This window comes from Octopus bimaculoides, chromosome 29, assembly GCF_046866305.1.
Source record: "Octopus bimaculoides isolate indiv1 chromosome 29, ASM4686630v1, whole genome shotgun sequence".
Classification (NCBI taxonomy): domain Eukaryota; kingdom Metazoa; phylum Mollusca; class Cephalopoda; order Octopoda; family Octopodidae; genus Octopus; species Octopus bimaculoides.
Window position 1 is genome coordinate 9303879 of NC_142956.1, and position 22500 is coordinate 9326378.

Below are 22500 nucleotides of genomic sequence, written 5' to 3' on the forward strand. Positions count from 1 at the left end.
GGTCAATAAATTAAGTACCATTTGCATACTGGGGTTAATGTAATGGACTGACTCCCCTCCCCCAAATTTCGGGCCTTGTGCCTAAAGTAAAAAATATTTAGTCCCATTCTTTGGTTGGCCCAAGGCTATAATAGAAGATACGATACTTGCCTAATGTAACATGAACCTGGAACCATGTGGTTAGGAAGCAAGCTTCTTACCATACAGACACACCTGCATCTGTCATGGTAGTCATGGCCACCTCGTCTTTATTGATATCAAGAAATACAACGCCTCTTTTCCTTTTCTAATCTGTGAGGTGATATCTGAGGGAGGTTTAGCTGCAATTTTTAGTAGGTCAAACCCGCATTGAGGTCACCTTCATAGCGTCATGTTTACGATAAAAAAAAGTAGTCTAAAGGGCAGGTAAACCATAAGTACTTGTAAATGAATTGTCTCCCTTAGAACACAACTTCACTCAATTTGTGCGTGTGTGTCGCAATTTCTCCACGAATCGTTTTTTTCATTTACTTGTTTCAGTCATTAGGCTGTGATCATGCTGGAGCACCGTCTTACGAAGTTTTCACTTGAACGAATCGAGCCCTGCACATTTTTTGAAGCCTGGTACTTATTCTATCGGTGTCTTTTGTCGAACCACTAACTTACGTGAACGTCAATACACCAACTCCAGGTGATGATGCTGTGGTGAGGGACACACACACCCACATATATAAATATATATATACAGACACACACACACACATATATATATACATACATACATACATACACACACACACACACAAGACGGGCTTCTTTCAGTTTCCGTCTACAAAAGGCTTTGGTTGGCCTGAGCCTAAAGTAGAGGACACTCTGGGGTTGAACTTAGGACCATGTGGTTGGGAAGCAAGATTCCTACCCCAGGGCCTGAATGGTAAATGACGGCTAAAAGTAAAGGTTGTTCGTTAGCCCCAGGTAACACTTGATCCAGCAGACCTATCAATAAAATGCTGCAATCATGACCATTCCAACTTTTATTCAGTCATAGTGTATCTAGGATTACATCATGTATTGTATACTGTAGTAGTCACTATTAAGGGATATAATGATTATTTAGCCCTATGCCAGCTCCGTCTCACAGATTTATGATCAAATATCTACTAGCCATGACAATCTCATCTTTTATTCAGGCATAGTGTACCTAAGACTACAATATGTAACATATACTATAGTAGTCACTATTGAGGAATAAAGTGGTTATTTAGCCCGTGGTCAGTCCTGATCAGGGTGCTTGCTCCTTTTTACCAGCTAGTGGACTTGAGCAATATGAAAATTAAGGATTTTCCTCAAGAATACAATGCATCACCTGGTCCAGGAATTGAAACCACAATCTTGCAATCATCAGTCAAATAAGCTAAACACTAAGCCATGAACCTTGACAAGTGTTGTGTATGCTAGATAAACATGGGGTGACCAAGGAAAGATATGAGATGTTTTGGCCCAACCTATTTGGTTCATTGATTCGATGCTCACTTATTTGACAGCAGACATCGTAATGATTCTCTTGTTCTCTCCTTCTCCGTCTCTCTCTCTCTGCTTATGTATATGTGGAGAGGGAAGGTGTTTATGTCAGTTGTGTTTAATTACCCTGCGTGTCTAAGCAAAAGTAGGGTCGTGTAGCCGTTCGTCTTTGTCTGTGTGTTTGCAAAATTACTGGAAAACGGCTGAACAGATTTTCACCAAATTTAGCAGAAATACTCATTGAGTGAGTGGCTCGAACTCATCAAATTTTGGTGTGATGAATCAAAATGTTTTTTTTTATTTGTTACATATGCATAAACAATAAGCAGGGGAAATAACTCTTGATTTCATTTTGTTGAAATATCAATTCGTCTGAGATTATTAAATCAAATTTTATTTCATCTTTGTGTGCGCGCAAGATATGCATCATACCTCCGATGCCTTTTTTTTTTATTAATAAATTGTAATGTCTAAGGAGGAATATATATGCCAGAAAAACTTTAAAAAGTGGCCCTATACTCCTTACAGAGTAATTTGGACTAACCACACCAATCACATATTTTTCCTCACGCCCAGCTATTTTCTTCCAAAGTCACTAATCACAACTTGGAGTGGTACATTCTTCACTAGGGAAAAACTTAGTATTCACAACCATCTATCCATCCCACTTTCTAACGCACACGCTCACACACACACAGAAACGTTAGCACGCCTAGCGAAATGCTTAGCGGTATTTCGTCTGCTGCTACGTTCTGAGTTCAAATTCCGCCGAGGTCGACTTTGCCTTTCATCCTTTCGGGGTCGATTAAATAAGTACCAGTTACGCACTGGGATCGATATAATCGACTTAATCCGTTTGTCTGTCTTTGTTTGTCCCCTTTGTGTGTAGCCCCTTGTGGGTAGTAAAGAAATAGCACATGCACACAAGCACATACATGCTTACACACACACATATATATGCACAAACACACACATACAAACATAAACACGTACACAAACACACACACATATATACCAGCACACACACACTAACACAATCAAACACATACACACACATATATGTATGTATATATATTAGTGTATGTGTGTGGGTGTATATATGATCGTGTTTCTGTGTAGACTCAACATATGGCAACAAGGATGTATTATGGTGTACACAGATAGATTATATACACAATATACAATCTATGTGAGCTGAGTTAATACAAACGTATGTTGACATGTGTGTGTATATTCCTACCTGTGTTTGTGTGTGTGTGTATATATATGTATGTATGTATGTATGTGTGTGTGTGTGTGTGTGTGTGTGTAAAGGAAAGGGTATAAGATATCAAGGTGCCATGCCCATATATGGCAGTCCACCTACTACCACACTTGCTGCTGCTGCTGCCATAGGCTCACTTCCTGTTCCTGTGTTTGCTCAAGTCATAAACATTGTTACCGTAGCAACAACATACATAAACTGCCAAAACTTGCCAGCTGTAAAATATATAGTGGGAGTGGGGGTGATGGCAGTGGTGGTGGTGGTGGTGGTGATGGTGGTGGTGTTTGAGGTGGTGATAATTCTATAGTGTTGCTGGTGGTGGCTGTGGTTGGTGCAGTGTTAGTGGTGTCATTAGAGCCAACGGTAGTAGTTGTGGTTGTGAACGTGGTGGTTGTGGTTGTGGTTGTGATGGTGAGAGTAGCAGTTATGGTGGTGGTGGTAGTAGTTGTGGTGGTGATTGTCATGTCTGTGATGGTTGTGGTTGTGATGCTGGGAGTTGTGATGGTGGTGGTAACCTAATGGTGTAGTGGTGGATTTTGTGATGGATGAGACTAACCGAAATATTGGCACAAGGCCAGCAATTTCAGAAGAGGGAGTAAGTCAATTACATCGACTCCAGTGTCCAACTGGTACTTGTTTTTATCAACTCTAAAAGGATGAAAGGCATAGTCTCTCTCTCTCTCTATATATATGTACGTATATATTTGCATACATATATATATATATATATATATATATATATATATATATATATATTTGTATGTGTATATATATATATTATTTACATTTGACGGATATTCGTCCTCATCTTGTTTGTTGTTAACACAACGTTTCGGCTGATATACCCTCCAGCCTTCGTCAGGTGTCTTGGGGAAATTTCGAACCTGGGTTCTCATTCCTATCGATGTTACTATTATTATTATTATATTATTATTATTATTATTATTATTACTATTATTAATCAGGTCGCTGCCGTGAATCGAACTCGGAACCTTGGGATTAGTAGCCCGCGCTCTTAACTACTACGAACAGAAAGATGAATATAATGCCACTAAGTATTTTGCTCAGTATGCTAATGACTCTGCCTGTTTGCCACCTTAATAATAATAATCCTTTCTACTATAGGCACAAGGCCTGAAGTTTTTGGCAAGAGGGGTTTGGATGATTACATTGACTCCAGTACTCAACTGGTACTTAATTTATCAACCCTGAAAGGATGAAAGATGAAGTTGATCTCGGTACAGTTTGAACTCAGAATGTAAAGATAGACAGAAAAAAACCCAACTATATTTAAAACTGGACAGTAGGGTGAAGAGTTTTTTTACGATTTTTAATTTCATGCTGGTAGTGCAGAAAAGTTGCGAATGGACATCAAAATCCATTTTTTTTGTCCCTTGTGGAGCATAGGGCCTCAACAGTTATTTTCCACTTTTTGCAGTCATTAGGCCTGTTTCTTGGCTGTTTCCCATGTCAGGTCGATGATCCTGAGCTCATCCAAAATGCTCCGCTTCCATGTCTGCTTCGGGTGTCCTCACTTCCTCTTCCCCTGCGGGTTCCAGTCAAGTGCTTGTGTCACATTTGAGGGTTCTTTCCGCAGTGTGTCCCCAATCCATCTCCATTTCCTTCGTCTAATCTGAACATGTATGGGCTCCTGGTTGGCAAAATAACTGGTGTAAAATCTTAGAACTTTGTGACAATATCTTGTCTCTACAAATGCATGGAAAAATGGAAAAAGTGGGAAAAAAAACACCTCTACTTATTTATTAACTACTTAGATGACCCTGTACTATCAAAAATGATGGCTAATTATAGTATTTTATATATAAATAAATAAGGTGCAAAAGGAGGTACATAATCACACATACAAACATTCACACACTTCCCTTGTACACGCACACACATACTCACACAGAGTTGAAACGCTGATTTTTTTTTCACCCCTTCCTTCCTTATTTATCTATCACCCATTCCTTTCGCTCACTGCTCTTACTTTCTCTAACTCCCTCTCAGTCAGGGCTATTACTCTCACTACTTCTCCTTCACTGGATTACTATTTTCTCTCTTCCTCCACGTCTAGCATGATTCTGGATAAATATATATACATATATATAAAAACACTACACTCGTTTTTATATTAGGAGATGAAATACAGTTTTCTTTGCATCTTCTTCAGGTAGCTTTTAAATGACTGTGATGAAATTACTCTAAAATACAACTTAAACATGTCTTTTCTGTTACTTCATCTTTTGCCTCCACAAAGAGAGATGGTGGGGGGACTGTAATTTATATCTACATGAAAAATTTTCTGAATTTGATAATTTACAGTATTTTTGCATATTTTGAGGCATTTGTAGAGGCAGAAGATGAAGTCACAGAAAAAATAAAAAACATGTTTGAATTGTATTTTAGATGCAAGGAAAACTGTGTTTTATAGTTAATAAATAAATAGAGGCATTTTTTTCCCCACTTCTTCTATTTTTGGATGCATTTGTGGAGACAGAAGATATTGTCGTAAAGTTCTAAGATTTTTGCACCAGTTATTTTGATGTCCATTCACAACTTTTTTGCACTACCCCCATCACGAAATTGAAAAAAATCATGACAAAACACTCCACCCTTCTGGACAGGGATTGAAACCCAAACATCAGTTAGTAGAAAGACAAACACCCTTATCCAACAGGCCATGAAAGCAATAATAATAATAATCATAATAATCCTTTCTGATATAGGTACAAGGCCAGCAATTTTGAGGATTTGGGTAATTTTATTACATCAACCTCAGTGCTCAATTGGTACTTATTTTTATCAACCCTGAAAGGACAAAAAGCAAAGTCAACCTCAGCAGAATTTGAACTCAGAATGTGAAGATAGACAAAATGCTGCTAAGCATTTTGCCTGGCATGCTAACAATTCTGCCAGCGTGCCACCTAAATAATAATAATCCTTTCTACTATAGACACAAGGCCTGAAATGTTTTTGGGAGGGAAGGGGGTTAAGTTGATTACATCAACCCCAGTACTCAACTGGTATTTAATTTATTAACCCTGAAAGGATGAAAGGCAACGCTGACCTTGGCAGAATTTGAACTCGGAATGTGAAGATGGATGAAATGCCACTAAGCATATTACCAGGTGGGCTCACACTTCTTTTCTACTCTAGGCACAAGGCACAAAATTTTGGGGCCAGCCGATTAGATCAATCCCAGTACACAACTGGTACTTAATTTATAGACCCCAAAAGGATGAAAGGCAAAGTCGACCTTGGTGGAATTTGAACTTAGAACATAAAGACAGACAGAATACCGCTAAGCATTTCATCTGGCATACTAACAATTCTGTCAGCTCACTGCCTTAACTAACCGAAATATTGAGCACACTCTGTCTTCTTTTGTATTCAACAAATACATATAATTATTGGTATCACTTGATTACATAATCAAGGTAATTGCATATGGCAAAGTCAATGTTAATTAACAGCATAAGGTTGTAAATGTTTTTTAATTATCAATAAAAAAAATAATTTGTGGAATGTTCAGTGTTTATTTGATATTTTCAGTGGAGGCACAATGGCCCAGTGGTTAGGGCAGTGGACTCGTGATCATAGGATCGCGGTTTCAATTCCCAGATTGGGCGTTGTGAGTGTTTATTGAACGAAAACACCTAAAGCTCCACGAGGCTCTGGCAGGGGATGGTGGCGAACGCTGCTGTACTCTTTCACCACAACTTTCTCTCACTCTTACTTCCTGTTTCTGTTGTGCCTGTAATTCAAAGGGTCAGCCATGTCACACTGAATATCACCGAGAACTATGTTAAGGGTACACGTGTCTGTGGAATGCTCGTTTCAGTCATTATGCAGCTGCCATGCTGGGGCACTGCCTTGAAGAATTTTTAGTCAAATGAATCAACCCCAGCACCTATTGTTGGGAATTAAGCTTCTTACCACACAGTCACTAGTACGTTTAATGACATATGAATAAAAAGATTCTAAAAGCTACTCTTTATGTGATAAAATGACTGTAGTCAGTATTTCAAATAAGAAAAAAAAGATAACTATTAAATGAGACTATCCCAGTAGATTACTGGTACTTAATTTTATAAGCCCAGAAAAATTAAAGATAAAGTTTGATTTCATTTTCTGCTATAATTCCATTCACATCCAGGATGTTTTATAGGAATATTAAATCTACCCCAGTATTTCACTGCTACTAAATTTTATCAACCCCAAAAGGATGAAAGGTAAAGTTTGTGTTAGTCTTCTATTATAATTCCATTCACATCCAGCATGTTTAATAGGAATATTAAATCTACCCCCAGTATATCACTTGTAATTTCTCTATGAACCCCAGAAAATTGAATGGTAAAGTTAATGTTAGTCTTCTAGTAAAATTTCACTCACATCTAGATTGTTTTATAGGCATCTACTCCAATATATCACTGGTACTTTATTTTATCAGCCCCAGAAACAGGTAATTTCAAGTGGTCCAAGAGAGAAAAATCAAGGAAGACATGGTGAAAATATATGGGGAAAAGAAGTGATTCAAGATGGAGAACTTCACAAAACTTTACAATAAAAGCCTGTAACAAGTGCGAGAATGATGCTGAAGATTTGTTCAACACTTGCAAGTATGGTAAAAAAAAAAGATGTAAAATAAAGATGACTATACATTTACAAAAATACATATATATATATATACAATACATAAATATAAATAGACCCCCTTTGGTCATTAATGACCATGGAATTGCTCCTAGAAAATTCCCATCTGAGGCATAAATCCAGGCAGGAATGTTTACAGAAGACCAGCAGTCATCCATGCATACCAGTTTCCCCTCTCCATGCCACTGATGTTACCCAAGGGAAAGGCAAAGGCTGATACAGCTTGGCACCAGTGATGTCGCAATTCATTTCTACAGCTGAGGGAACTGGAGCAATGGGTTGCTGAAGAACACAACACACAGGTTAGCCTGGGAATTGAACTCACTACCTCATGATTGTGAGTCTAACGTTCTAACCATTGAACCATGTGCCTTCAAGCATACAATACATACAGACATATATATAGGTGTAGGAATGGCTGTGTTGCAAAGAACTTTGCTTCCTAACCACATGGTTCCAGGTTCAGTCCCACTACATGGCACCTTGGGCAAGTGGCTTCTACTATAGCACCAGGCTGACCAAAGCCTTGTCAATGGACTTGGTAGTGGAAACTGAAAGAAGCTCATCATATATATCACAATGTGTGTGCTTGTGTCTGTTTGTTTCCCCACCACCACTTGACAACTAGTGTTGGTGTTTTACATCCCTGTAACTTAGCAGATCAACAAAAGAACCTGATAGAATAAGCACCAGTGTCAATTCATTTGAGTAAAGAAAGTTCTTCAAGGCAGTGCTCCAGCATGGCCACAGTTTAATGACTGGAACAAGTGCTTTCTTTTTTTTAAAGCTGGTACTTATTCTATCGTTTTTTTCTGCTATGTTATGGGAATGTAAAAGTACCAACACGAATTGTTAAGTGGTTGTGGGAAACAAACACACACACACACACACACAAATGACCCCAGGATTTATTTTGTTTTAGCCTAGTACTTATTCTAAGTGTTGGTGGTGGTGGTGGGGGGGCATAAACACATCAACATCAGTTGTCAAGCAGTGTTGGGGGACAAACATAGACACAAAGGCACACACACTTGGATATATACATGACAGGCTTCTTTCAGTTTCCGTCTACCAAATCCACTCACAAGGCTTTGGTTGGTCCAAAGCTATAATAGAAGACACTTGCCCAAGGTGCCATGTACTGGGACTGAACCTGGAACCATGTGGCTGGGAAGCAAGCTTCTTACTACACAGCCAGACCTACATATCTATCTATCTATCTATCTACATACATACATACATACATACATATATATATATAGTAGAATGACAATACAGCTATGACCACCACTACTGTCCCTGCAACAGTAACAACTACCTACCTCTGTAATATATTACGCAACAAGGTCAGTCCATCTACAAGCAGTTTCTTCTGGTTCATTTGTTGTAAGGTATTGAGTGCAGCAATTACGGAGTCTATTCCTGCAGATAAGAAAGATAAGGGAGACAGATGCAAAGAAAATATGTATATATATATTTTTTTAAAATTCTTTTACTTGTTTCATTCATTTGACTGTGGCCATGCTGAAGCACCACCTTGAAGGGTTTTTAGTTGAACAAATTGACCCCAGGACTTATTTTTTTTAAAGCCAAGTACTTATTCTGTTGGCCTCTTTTGCCAAACTGCTAATGTTACAGAGAAATAAACACACCAACATTGGTTGTCAAGCAGTGATAAGGGGACAAATACAGACACGACTGGCTTCATAGGCTGAAGTCGTACTGCCACATAGTGTGTCTTTATTTTGCAGTGCTTTTCCCCTCTCTGCTAATTTTTGTGATGCTTGAAACAAAGGAACAGCATGCTTGTGTGAAATTCTGTTTTCTACCGGGGTAAATGGCAGCTGAAACAATTATCATACTTCAAACAGCATACATGGATGCTGCCATGAGCAAAACACAAGTTTATGAGTGGTTTCCATGCTTTAGGAAATGGTCACTTGTTGCTTGAAGACCAACTTTGTTCAGAGCTATCATTGACCTCCCTAACAAATGAAAACTTCATGAAAATTCATGAACTGATCTTGGAGAACTGTCGCCGAACAATTGACGAACTTGTTGATATGACTGGTGTGTCCTGGAGCTCCTGACAATGAATTTTATGTGAGGAATTGTGAATGAAAAGAACTGCTGCAATATTTGTGCCTCACCTGTTTATGGAAGATCAAAAGCAGTCACGACTGAATTCATGTGGTGAACTGAAAGAACAGTTGGAAGTTGATCTGAACCTTTCTGATGAAAGCCGGGGCTATGGCTACAACCCAGAAACAAAGTAGCAATCAAATCGATGGATGTATTTGAGGTCATCACACCCCAAAAAAGCACGTCAAGTGAAGTTCAATGTCAAGATGATGCTGATTTATTTCATCGATACAAAAGGAATTGTCCACACAGAATTTATTCCTCCTGGTCAAATTATCAATCAGACATTTTACTTGGCAATTCTGAAGCATATGAGACAAAAATGCCCTGACCTGTGGCAAAGTGGCGAATGGTGGTTTCATCATAACAATGTAACTGCACACACCACTTTGAGTGCGAGACAGTTTTTGACCAAAAATGGTATGATCCTGCTTACCCGCCCTTCCTATTCATTTGATCTTGCTCCCTGCAACCTTTTTTTGTTCCCCCGAATGAAAAAAGTCCTTAAAGGAAAACGTTTTGCAGATGTAGAAGAGGTGAAGAAAAAAACTATGGCGGCGTTAAAAGACATCACTTTGCAAGAGTTCCAGCATTGCTTTGGACATTGCTTCAAATAGAGAATACTTTGAAGGTGATAAAAGTGTAAGCATGTAATACTAAATGAATAAAATAATACTGCAAAATTATGGTTTCTTTTGGGTACCCCCCCCCCCCCCCCCCCCCATATATTAGCGACAGGGGCAGCATTAATACTGAGAGGTAATATTTATCCCCACTTAAATATGGATGTTCTGCAGTAGATATCATGAGAGAAACTCTCATATTGGTTTTTTGATGCAGAAATGCAGTCTTGTTTAAATTGCCAGTGGGGAGATAAATCTCTGCCACCTCCAGAGCTGAGACCACCAGATTGTGTAATTTCGACCTTCCTTGATTTTGTCAATGATGATCGCTTGACTGCTAGAGATAGCAATGTTAGAACAAGTGCCGAGTGTATTTTGCATCAAAAAGTCAATATGAGAGTGTCTCTCATTGTAACTACCACAGTATAGTTTGTTCTAACGGAACATCCATGTTTAAGTAGGGATAAGTCTTACCTCTTAGATTATGTAATATTTTGTTAATTATAGGTTGGGAAAATGCACTGTTATATTGTTGACTTGAGTGTGCATAAATGCAATGAATCATTAATATACGAGATAAATAATAATGGTCCAAGAACCATGCCCTGAGGAACACCACTTACTACAGGTAACTTTGCAGAGAGTAAACCATTCACAGCATCAGATTGATTCCTACCTCATAAGCAGTCTCTGAGTTTTTCTGTGATACCAAGATCCGTTAACCTGACAGATGATTCCATGATCTTGTCAAAACACTTTAGCAAAATCCAAGTTATATGCAGTCAGTTTCCATTCCTCACAAGAAATTATTAAGAATAGTATTATGGTGTTGTGATAGTTGTGACAAGCAACTTTATCTAAGTCCAATCTGGTTAAGTGTATATGATTTTTGTGAAGCAAAGTGGAAAAAGAACTTAGGATTAGTTCTTATATTCTCTATTGCTTGTTGTTTCCTTAGCAAAATTTCTTTTACATAAGATATTTTTAGATCCATTTCAATGTTCTTTGTTGTCCTTTTTTTTTCTTAATGTTATCTGCTGAGAAAATCTGTTTTTTTTTAGATGTTTTGTTAGTTTGGTTCTGTTATGCATTAGTATCCGTTCATCTCATAGAATTGAACTCTTGTGGGAATAGGCATGTTTATATGAGGTTTCCAACAGATCTTGATTAAGTCTTCGTACAGAAATTTCACTCTCTCATTAACACAGAGGTTGCCAATATGTTTGTTTTGAGGATTTCAGTTTTGATTTCCTTCTACTTGGCCTTCCGGAAATTCAAGTTCACAAGGGGTGAGTAATGTTTTATGTTATTTGTATGTGTTGCTCCCTTTGAACCATATATAGATAATTGTATAATGTTGCAGTCCAAAATAGCGGCTGACATGACCTGAGTGATGTGAATGAAGTCTGTATTGGTGGTAAGACCAAGTCAAGTATGCTATTTCCCCTAGTTGGACTGGTAATAATTTGTTGCATGAAGAAGTCCTTAGTGGTATTGAGGAAAGCATTCTTATCTCTCCTGTTTAGTTGTTTAGTTTCACATTGGATACAGCCCTCAGGCCAGCTGAAACTAGGGAAATTAAAGTCCTCTGTTAAAAGTACATTGGCCTGTGGGCTGGCCTCACTTAGGGTTTAATTTATGTGTAACAAAACACCCCAGAAGTTACCTCCATGGTTAACTACATCAGGAGGATGGTAGGTAATGCCTATGATCAAATTGAGGTCAAGCACATGCATTATTAGTAAACCCCACACTGTGTTGGAGTGGGAGAGGAGGACATTTGTTGCTAGGTTATCAAGGATGAAAGTGCTACCCCTTGTTTCCATATTCTGCAGTCAGTTCTGTGTAGTACATAACCCAACATATATACTTTCACATCCAAAATGTCTGGGTCTAACGCATTTCACCAAATGCTAAACATATTCTTTTCTCTGTATGCAAGGTCTTGGAGATATGATACTTTTTTTTCGATTCGTGAAGTGTGAGAGATCTTGCTCATTCAACATTATTATTGAGTTGGATTTGTCGGTGAATGATAGCAATGGTTGTGTTTGTGTGATGAGATAACAACAGTTGTTGGTTCTGAGTGATAGCCAAAGGATTTTGTTTTGATTTCTTTTGCCAGATTCAGCTTGATTAAGAGAGAACTTTCTCATTTTGGAAGCAGGTTGGTGCCGGGAATTGTTAAGGTTGCACTGTTGGTATGGTTATGGTTATATGGTTTGTGGCAGATGAATTTACTAGTGTACCCAATGGATATCAGGGTGACTTTTAAGTTTGGGAGAATGTCTGGTCCAGTATTGATTTAATGTATACATTTGTGTATATAAAATGTATATATTAACGTATGCAAGTATATTTGTATAAAATGTATATATACATGTAATGTATGTAAAAATAAATATATATATATATATATATATATGTATATATATATATATCTATATATATATATATTTATATATATCTATATATATATATATATTTATATATATATATATATATATATCATTTATCTTTAACTTGTTTCAGTCATTAGACTGTGGCTATATTGGGGCACTGCTTTGAAGGGTTTTAGTTGCAAAACTTGACCACTGGACTTATTTTTTTAAGCCTAGTACTTATTCTATCAGTCTCTTTTGCTAAACTGCTAAATTACAGGTATGTAAACACACCAGTTGTCAAGCAGAGGTGGGAGACAAACACAGACATAAACACACACACACACGATAGGATTCTTTCAGTTTCTGCCTACCAAATCCATTCACAATACTTTGATTGGCTCGAGGTCACAGTAAAAGACACTTGCTAAAGGTGCCATGCAGTGAAACTGAACCCAGAACTACGTGGTTGAGAAGTAAGCTTCTTACCGCACAGCCATGCTTGCACCTGACACACACACGCTCACATATATATAATGTATGTAAATATGTAAATATATATATACTCGTATATATATATATATATATATATATATATATACATATAATGAACTGGCTCAAACAGAAAAAAAATCATGGTGATGATGATGATTATTATCATTATCACCATGGTGATAGCAATGACCAAGTTGCCTTTGTGATCAACTTACCATAAACTGAATGAAAGTGACTAAAAAACGTTGGTACTTCAGACAAAAGAGTCAGACACTGAAATAGAAGTCTGAAAAATAAATTAGAAACACTTCAATAAAATAACAAGAAAAAAACTACACAAAATAAAGAAGAGAAATAGATAATATCACAAAGATATAAAATATCAAATCTCCATAAAATTCACAGAATGAAACAAATCTTACAAAACTGCAACAGAAATTAACAGATGTAAAAGGCAAAATTAAATATTGGTTTGCAATTTTAGTACAAGGCCAATAATTTTGGGGGAGTGGGTAAGTCAGTTGCATCGACCCCTGTACTCAACTGGAATTTATTTTTTTGACCTTGAAAGAATGAAAACGAAAGTTGACCTGAGTTGATCCCGAGTGGTTGTCATTGTCTCTGCTGTATGAGGAAGCCACCTCCAGCAGCACCCCGTACATGTGGTTGATGTTGTATGCGGAAAGGTCATTGTCGTCAGTTGGTGGTATCGAGCATGACTTTGGTGGAATTTGAACCCAGAATGTAACGTTAGACAAAATACAGTGAGGTATTTTGCCCAGTGTGCAAACAATTCTGCCAGCTGACTGCCTTAGGCAAAATTAAATATTAATGAAAGATTTGTAATAACAACTTAAAATAAAATAGGCATAGGAGTGGCTGTGTGGTAAGTAGCTTGCTTACCAACCACATGGTTCCTGGTTCAGTCCCACTACGTGGCACCTTGGGCAAGTGCTTTCTACTACAGACTCGGGCCGACCAAAGCCTTGTGAGTGGATTTGGTAGACGGAAACTAAAAGAAGCCCATCTTATATATATATAATGTATGTATTTGTTTGTGCGTTTGTGTTTGTCCCCTATATCGCTTGACAACCAGCATTGGTGTGTTTACATCCCTGTAACTACGCTGTAAACCGGGCGGTGTACGTCGCTGGATTTCGGTTGACTGGTTTGTTTACATTCTGTAAGAAAATAACGATGGTAGGTTGCGTGCCGTCGATTATTCTTTCACCCTCTTGGATGATGTGTGTGTTTTGCTAATAATAGTATTGGTGATGGCAATAATGCGACCCTGATGAGATGGAGTATCCAGAAATTTGTAATATGTTGTAATTTGTTACAATATTTTACGAGACATCTTATGATGTGGTTTATTTTTCCGGGATACCCTATTGAAATGTGCATAGGTTTGGCTTATTGTGGTTGTTTCTGTTATTATAATTGTTGCTGCAATAAAGTATCTTCAATGCATTGATTTTGAGCTCTATCCTTTAAGAGACATGTATACATATATATATGTATGTGTGTGTGTATATGTTTGTGTGTCTGTATTTGTCCCCCCACCGTTGTTTGACAACCGATGCTGGTGTGTTTACGTCCCTGTAACCTAGTGGTTTGGCAAAGAGGACAATAGAATAAGTACTAGGCTTACAAAGAATAAGTCCTGGAGTCGATTTGCTCAACTAAAGGCGGTGCTCTAGCATGGCCACAATCAAATGACTGAAATAAGCAAAATAGTAAAAGAGTAAATTGAAACAATAAAAGAATAAAAGTGCTCAAAATATTTTTATGTGATTAATCTTTTATTTCTTTCAGTCATGGAACTGCAGCCATGCTGGAGCAACAGCATGAAGGGTTTAGTTGAACAAATTAACCCCAGTACTTATTTTTATGTTTGGTACATATTGTAGTGGTCTCTTTATTCAACTGGAGATGTAAACAAACCAACACAGGTTTTCAAGCAGTGAGAGGAGGTGGTTAGGCACAGGTGTGGCTGTGTGGTAAGAAGCTTGCTTTCCAGCCACATGGTTCCAGACTCAGTCCCACTGCGTGGAACCTTGGGCAAGTGTCTTCTACAACAGCCACGGGCCGACCAAAGCCTTGTGAGTGGATTTGGTAGATGGAAACTAAAAGAAGCCCATCTTATATATATATAATGTATGTATTTGTTTGTGCGTTTGTGTTTGTCCCCCTATATCGCTTGACAACCAGCATTGGTGTGTTTACATCCCTGTAACTTAGCCGTTTGGCAAAAGAGACCGATAGAATAAGTACTAGGCTTACAAAGAATAAGTTCTGGGGTTTGATTTGTTTGACTGAAAGGCAGTGGTCTAGCATGGCTGTGGTCAAATGGCTGAAACAGGTAAAGGAATAAAAGAATGAATTAGAATACCAGAATATATATTTTAAATTTAATAGAATAGGAAGATCTTCTCACTAGTTCCAGTCGTTAGACTGCAGCCATGTTGTGGTCCCAGTATTCTTGTTTTTGAAAGCCTGGTACATATTCTATTGATCACTGTTGCTGCACCACTAGGTCATAGGGATGTAAACACACCAACACTGGTTGTCAAGCAGTGGTGGGGACAAACACAGACACAAAGATACACACACACACACATGACAGGCTTCTTTCAGTTTCCGTCAACGAAGTCCATCACAAGACTTTGGCCAGCCTGAGGCTATAGTAGAAGACACTTGCCCAAGGTACCACACAGTGGGACTGAACCCGGAACCTGAGGCTATATAAAAAACACTTGCCAATGGTGCCAAGCAGTGAGACTGAACCACAAACCATGTAGTTGGGAAGCTAGCTTCTTACCACACAACCATGCCTGTGCCTACGGTAAACATAGTAAGAAAATTATGCAAATATCAGAAAGGCAAGGATGACTGTGTGGTAAGAAGACTGCTCCTCAACCACATGGTTCTGGGTTCAGTCCCACTCCGTAATACCTTGGGCAGGTATCTTCCACTATAGCTTTGAGCCAATCAAAACCTTGTGAGTGGATGTGGTAGACGAAAACTGAAAGAAGCCCATCATATATATATTTTATTCTTTTACTTGTTTTGTTCTTTTGACTGTAGTCATACTGGAGAACTGCATTAAAGGGTTTTTTAGTTGAACAAATCGACCCCAGGATTTATTCTTTGTAAGCCTAGAACTTATTCTATCAGTCTGTTTTGCCGAACCACTAAATTATGGGGTTGTAAACACACCAACATTGGTTGTCAAGCAATAGTTGGGGGGGGGGCAAGCACAGACACATGATACATACATACATATATATATATATATATATATATATATATATATATATATATATATGACATAAATGTATATATGACATATATATGTATATGACACACACACACATACATATATGACAGGCTTCTTTCAGTTTCCATCTACCAAATCCACTCACAAGGCTTTGGTCAGCCTGAAGCTATAGTAGAAGACACCTACCCAAGGTGCCATGCAGTGGGACTGAACCCGGGACCATGTGGTTGGGAAGCAAGCTTCAGATAGATAGATAGATATAAATGCGTGTATTTGTGTCCGTGTTTGTCTCCCACCACCATAGTGGTTCAGTAAAAGAGACTGATAGAATAAGTGCTAGGCTTAAAAAAAATAGGTACTGGTGAAATTCTTAAAGGCAGTGCTCCAGCATGGTCACAGTCTAATGACTGAAAGAAGTAAAAGGTAAATAATTAAAGATAAAAAAAGATGTGGTTTCAGGTGTGTTCCCACTGCATGGCACTTGTGGGAGTGTCTTTTTACCATAGACTGATCTAACCAAAGCCTTGTGAGTGGATTTGGTACATGGAAACTGAAAGAAGCTTTAGTGGCTCAGCAAAAAGAAACCGATAGAATAAGCACCAGACTTAACAAAAGATAATTACTGGGGTCAATTCATTATATACATGACAGGCTTCTTTCAGTTTCTATCTACCAAATCCACTCACATAGCTTTGGTCAGCCTGAGGATATAGTAGAAGACACTTGCCCAAGGTGCCACGCAGTGGGACTGAACCCGGAACCATGTGGTTTAAAGCAAACTTCTTATCAAACAACCATGCTAGTCTGGTTTTTTTCTTTTTTTGCTTTTGATCAGTATTGAACTACAAAACTCAGGAAATGGTCTTAGTTATAAGTATAACAAACAACAATACAGTTTCCATCTTAAATATTCTGCTCACATATATTGATCAACCCAAGGCTAAATGGTATAAGACTGACTTGCTCAACATGCCACACATGCTTGGATCAAACCCAGAAGCAAAGGATTCTGGAGTAAGGTTCTTAACACATTAACTACTACGGCCTGTCACTAGAACTTACCAGTGATGCCACGTATTTCACATGGTCACATTGCATGCTATTTAATTACAAGAAAATATAATTTTTTGACATTTTTATGATATTTCATAATTAAACTTTAATATTTAACACTCATGTTATTTAAATACTCTCAAAACTATCTCGAACATCATCATCATTGTTTAATGTTTGCTTTTACATGTTGGTATGAATTGGACAGTTTGACATGGAGCCAGCAAGCACGGAGTTGTCCAGACTCCAACTGTCTGCTTTGGTATGGTTTCTATGACTGGATGCCCTTCCTAACACCAACCACTTAACGGAGTGTGCCAGGTGCTTCTTACATGCCACTGGTATGAGTGTGTTTACACAGCACCGGCATTGGTGCTTTTTAAGCGACCCCAGCACCTGAAAGGACAACCTTGTATGTGTGGAAGACAGTGATTTTATTTAGCTTGAGAATAAAGCATTTTCTCAAATTATGAAAATGTACCACCGGTGCAGCTTATGGTGGTTGTGTGAAGTTTGCAATGATCCACCAGCAGAACATGTGGCAGTTAACATGTTAATCACACAGCTATGCATGCACAGGGTTAGATAGGTATATAAAATCTTATATAGTAGTTATTAATGATCATGATAGCTGGGTAAGCAAGTAGGAAGATATCATACCTTATATGGTAGCTATTTCTGCTATAAAGCCTTTCAAAGAGTAATTCTGGAGAAAAAAAAGCAACATATAAATTTATAATAAGAAGTTAAAATGGCATAGATTTGGTGAAGCATTGTGTAGTATAACTTTAAAGAGATTTGTGGCGTAAAGTTGGAACAATACAAAAAGATACAAAGTAAACACAAAAGGAAAAGGAAAGTGAAACAAAGTTGCAGTTTTAGTTTGTATTTCTATATATTGGGATTATGACCCCTTTTCCTTTTCCTGTTTTCAAATGTCCTGAAGGAAGGGTCATTCTTTTCCTTTCCCTTTTGTAGATTATTTTGTATCTTCTTACACTGTTCTGGATTTAGAAAACAAATCTCTTAATAAGAAGTAAAATAAAATTTTCGTGTGATTTTAGATGGATATAAACCTTTATATAATTTCAGAAATTTTATTAATAACATTTAAATACCAAGAAACAAAGAAACAGAAAAAGGAAAAAAAAAAGAAAAAAAAAAAGAAATAGGGGTGGTTAAGCAGTAGAAGGTGGAGAGGGAGGGTCAATGGGCCAGATACCTCAGAACAAATGGCATGCTCATCCACACTCTATGGTCATAACAGTGATGGCATTGCCTGGAGAATAGCAGACACCTACTGCAGCAGCCACTCCGTCTCACAGAACTCATTTCTTAGAAGGGCCACTATTATTCTGATTTTTGCTGGTGTGACTGTGTGGTAAGAAGTTTGGTTCCCAACCACATAGTTTTGGGTTCACTCCCACTGTGTGGCACCTTGTGCAAGTATTTTCTACTATACCCTTGGGCCAACCAAAGATTTAACAACTGGTGCTGCTGTAACTTAGCAGTTTGGCAAAAGAGACTGATAGAATAAGTATCAGGCTTTTAAAAAAGCAAGTTGTGGAGTTGATGCCTTTGATAAAAAATTCTTCAAGGAGATGCCCCAGAATGGTCGTAGTCTAATAATTGAAACAAGTAAAAGGTAAAAAATACTCGATGGCTTGAGCAGTGGTTCTCAACTATTTTTAATTTTTTATTTTTGCTAATGGACCCATTTGGTTCCCCTTTTACTTGGTTGGACCCTCATAGCCACTCAATGTTTAAATAAAATTCTATTATATTTTTATAATTAATTATTATTAGGAACTGGACAGGTGAGGCTTTGTAGTTAGAAGCTTGCTTCTCAACCACATGATTCTGGATTCAGTCCCACTGCATGGCACATTGGGCAAGTGTCTTCTATTATTGCCTCTGGTCGACCAAAGCTTTGGTTAGCCTGAGGCTATAGTGGAAGACACTTGCCCAAAGTGCCATGCAGTGGGACTGAATCCAGAACCGTGTGGTTGAGAAGCAAGCTTCTTATCACATAGCCATACCTGCACCAATATATATGAATATATACACATACATACATACATACATACACACACACACACACACATATATATATTATTTAAAAGAGTTCCAACTCTGTCTGTTTTTTTATGTTTTATTTATATTCTTATAAAATTAATGTGGGATATAGAATATATAATATAATATAAATAGTAAAATGAAATGAAGTATTGAATGTCTTATTGAATATATGAAATATTGAGTATTAAGTATAGAGTATTAAATATATAAGGACTAGTATACTTTCCTGCCTCATGGCAAAAACAAAAGACGAAGACAAGTGTGTAAACAACAAACAGATGTATTAGTTTAATGCTTGGGAAGTCAGAAAGTCTTTTATATTTCAAGCCTATGCTCTTTGACAGAAAGGAACACAGAAATAAACAGGGAGCGAAAATAGAAAAAGGTTTAGAGGCTAGCGATCTATCATGGCATATATATATGTATATATGTAAGACTGGCTGCCCCTGGAAGCTCTTTTATGCAGATGACCTTGTTCTTATAGCTGAATCACTACCAGAACTAGAGAAGAACTAGTTTCAGGTATAGAAGCAAGGTCTAGATTCAAAGGGCTTTCTAGTTAACCTACCAAAAATCAAATTCTTAGAGAGTAGGAACACAAACAAATTATAAATCCCTTCAGGTAGATGGTCATGTTCAATCTATAGAAAAGGTGTAAGTAGGAACTCCATAAGATGTACCTGGTGTAAGCTGTGGACACATAAGAGGTGCAGCAATATCAGAGGAAGGTTAACAGAGAAAATAGCTTTTGTGTGTGGAAGATGCACAGGTACAATAAATACCAAAAATGTACAGAAAATAGACTCCATCAACTTCTAGAAGGATAAGTTAGAGGTAGTCGATAGTTTCCGAGAGCATAGCTGTGAGGAAAAGAATAGGCTGTGCAAAGTTCAAAGAGCTCCTACCTCTGCTAGCAACAAAGGTCCTCTCCCTCAGAGTGAAAGCAGTTTGTATGATGCCTGTGTATGAACATCTAAGCTATGTGGCAGTGAGACAAGGGATGTGACAACTAAGGACATGTGTAGGCTTGATAGAAATAAATCCAGTAAGCTTTGCTGGATGTGCAATGTCAGTGTGCATGTTTGACAAAGAGTAAGCAGCTTGAGAGAAAAGTTGGGCATAAGGTGCATCAGATGTGGTGTGCAAGAGAGACAACTATGCTGGTATGGTCATGTGATGCATATGGATGAGGACAGCCGTGTAAAAAAGTGCTAATGTCTAACTGTGGAGGGAACCTGTGGTAGAGGTAGACCCAGGAAGATATGGGATGAGGTGATGAAGCATGATCTTTGAACTTTCGGCCTCACAGAGGCAATGACACCAAGGCCTTTGGAAATATGCTGTGCTTGAGAAGACCCATCAAGTCAAGTGAAATTGTAGACATGGCTGATGCTGGTGTCACATAACTGGCACCTTTCAAGCATTGGGCCTCACAGATGCAAAGTGGCTGATGCCGGTGACATGTGAAAAGCTCCTTTCAAGTGCTGGGCTCCATGGAGGAAATAATGAATGACTGAAACCTTTGGCATTATGACCTGCTTGAGAAGAAGACTGACCCATCAATCCAAATAAAACCGTAGTCATGGTAGATATTGGTGTCATGCACATGGCACCCATGCTGGTGGCACAAAAAAGCACCCATTACACTCTCAGAGTGGTTGTCATTAGGAAGAGCATCCAGCCGTAGAAACCATACCAAATCAGACAAGAGTCTGCTACAGCTTTCCAGCCCTAGTCAAACCATCCAACCCATGCCAGCATGAACAATGGACAATAAATGATGACAATGATGATGATGTGTATACATATACATACATATATATATATATATATATATATATATATATATATATATATATATACATACATATATATATATATATATATATATATACACATACATATATATATATATATATATATATATATATATATATATATATATATATATATATACATACATATATATATATATATATATATATATATATATATATATACACATACATATATATATATATATATATATATATATACATACATATATATATATATATATATATACACATACATATATATATATATATATATATACATACATACATACATATATATATATATATATATATATATACATACATATATATATATATATATATATATATATATATATATGGTGGTTGTCTACTCCTTAAACAGAGTTTGACCATCTCCTGCACCTACACCTTAGCCCTTTCATGGCGTCTGATGTGGCTTTTTAAACCAGACAGTGTTTTGAAAAAACACCCACACAGATTGCACCTCTGATTTGCACTACCAATACCTGCAAGTAAGTTCTGCTCATTGTGGATCCTAACATGTCTTTTAAGACCCCCATTGGATTTGCAAACCCTCTGGCACACACCACATTCAAACGTGTGCACAGACATATAATCAGAATAGCTGGGTGAGGTTTGTTTTCCATGGGTTCGCAGGTGAGATTTGAGGCCAGCCAAGGACAGACATGGTCTGTCACAGACTGTGCACACAAAAAGGTCCTTGTCATTCACCTTCTCAGTCTTCACCTTTTTCCATAAATGTCTCTTGAGCCCTGCTTGCATCATCCTGGCCTCTTCAAATGCTTTCACTCCACTCCACACCCTTGTTCGCCATCCAACTCGATCTGAAGCGAGGACTTCTATATCTTTTGGAGCCATTCCAATTGACTTCATAGCAGTCCTTATGCCATCCTTAAACCTTCTTTTAGGTTTATGCCGATAACGTTTCCCCTCTGCCAGCTCACCATAAAACAGCTGTTTCGGCATGCGTTCATCTGCCATTCGAACAATATGGCCACACCATCTCAATTGGTTCCTCAAAATCATGGCTTTAATTGAGGGGATGCCTGCAGATGCAAGGATATCTGTGTTTGGAGTAAAAGAATTCCATTTAATTCTTAAAATATGACGAAGGCATTTTTGGTGGAATTTTTCTAACATTTTAAAATGCCTTTCATAACAGGTCCAAGTTTCACAGGAATACAATAGG

The 22500-nt window shown here is 37.7% G+C and overlaps 1 protein-coding gene across 3 annotated transcripts in view; it reads right to left on the reverse strand.

Annotated features, from left to right (window-relative positions):
• Positions 1-22500, reverse strand: part of LOC106878278 (uncharacterized) — a 213508-nt gene that overhangs the window by 87732 nt on the left and 103276 nt on the right. For all 3 annotated transcript variants that reach the window (XR_016238985.1, XM_089345481.1, XM_089345480.1), the window contains exons 8-10: positions 18055-18100; positions 13277-13347; positions 8743-8842 (exon numbers count right to left, since the gene is read on the reverse strand). Coding sequence is in view for 2 of the 3 variants with exons in the window: in XM_089345481.1 (XP_089201607.1) it covers positions 8743-8842; positions 13277-13347; positions 18055-18100 (217 nt within the window). In the remaining variant the exon portion in view is untranslated. The remainder of the gene's footprint in view (positions 1-8742; positions 8843-13276; positions 13348-18054; positions 18101-22500) is intronic.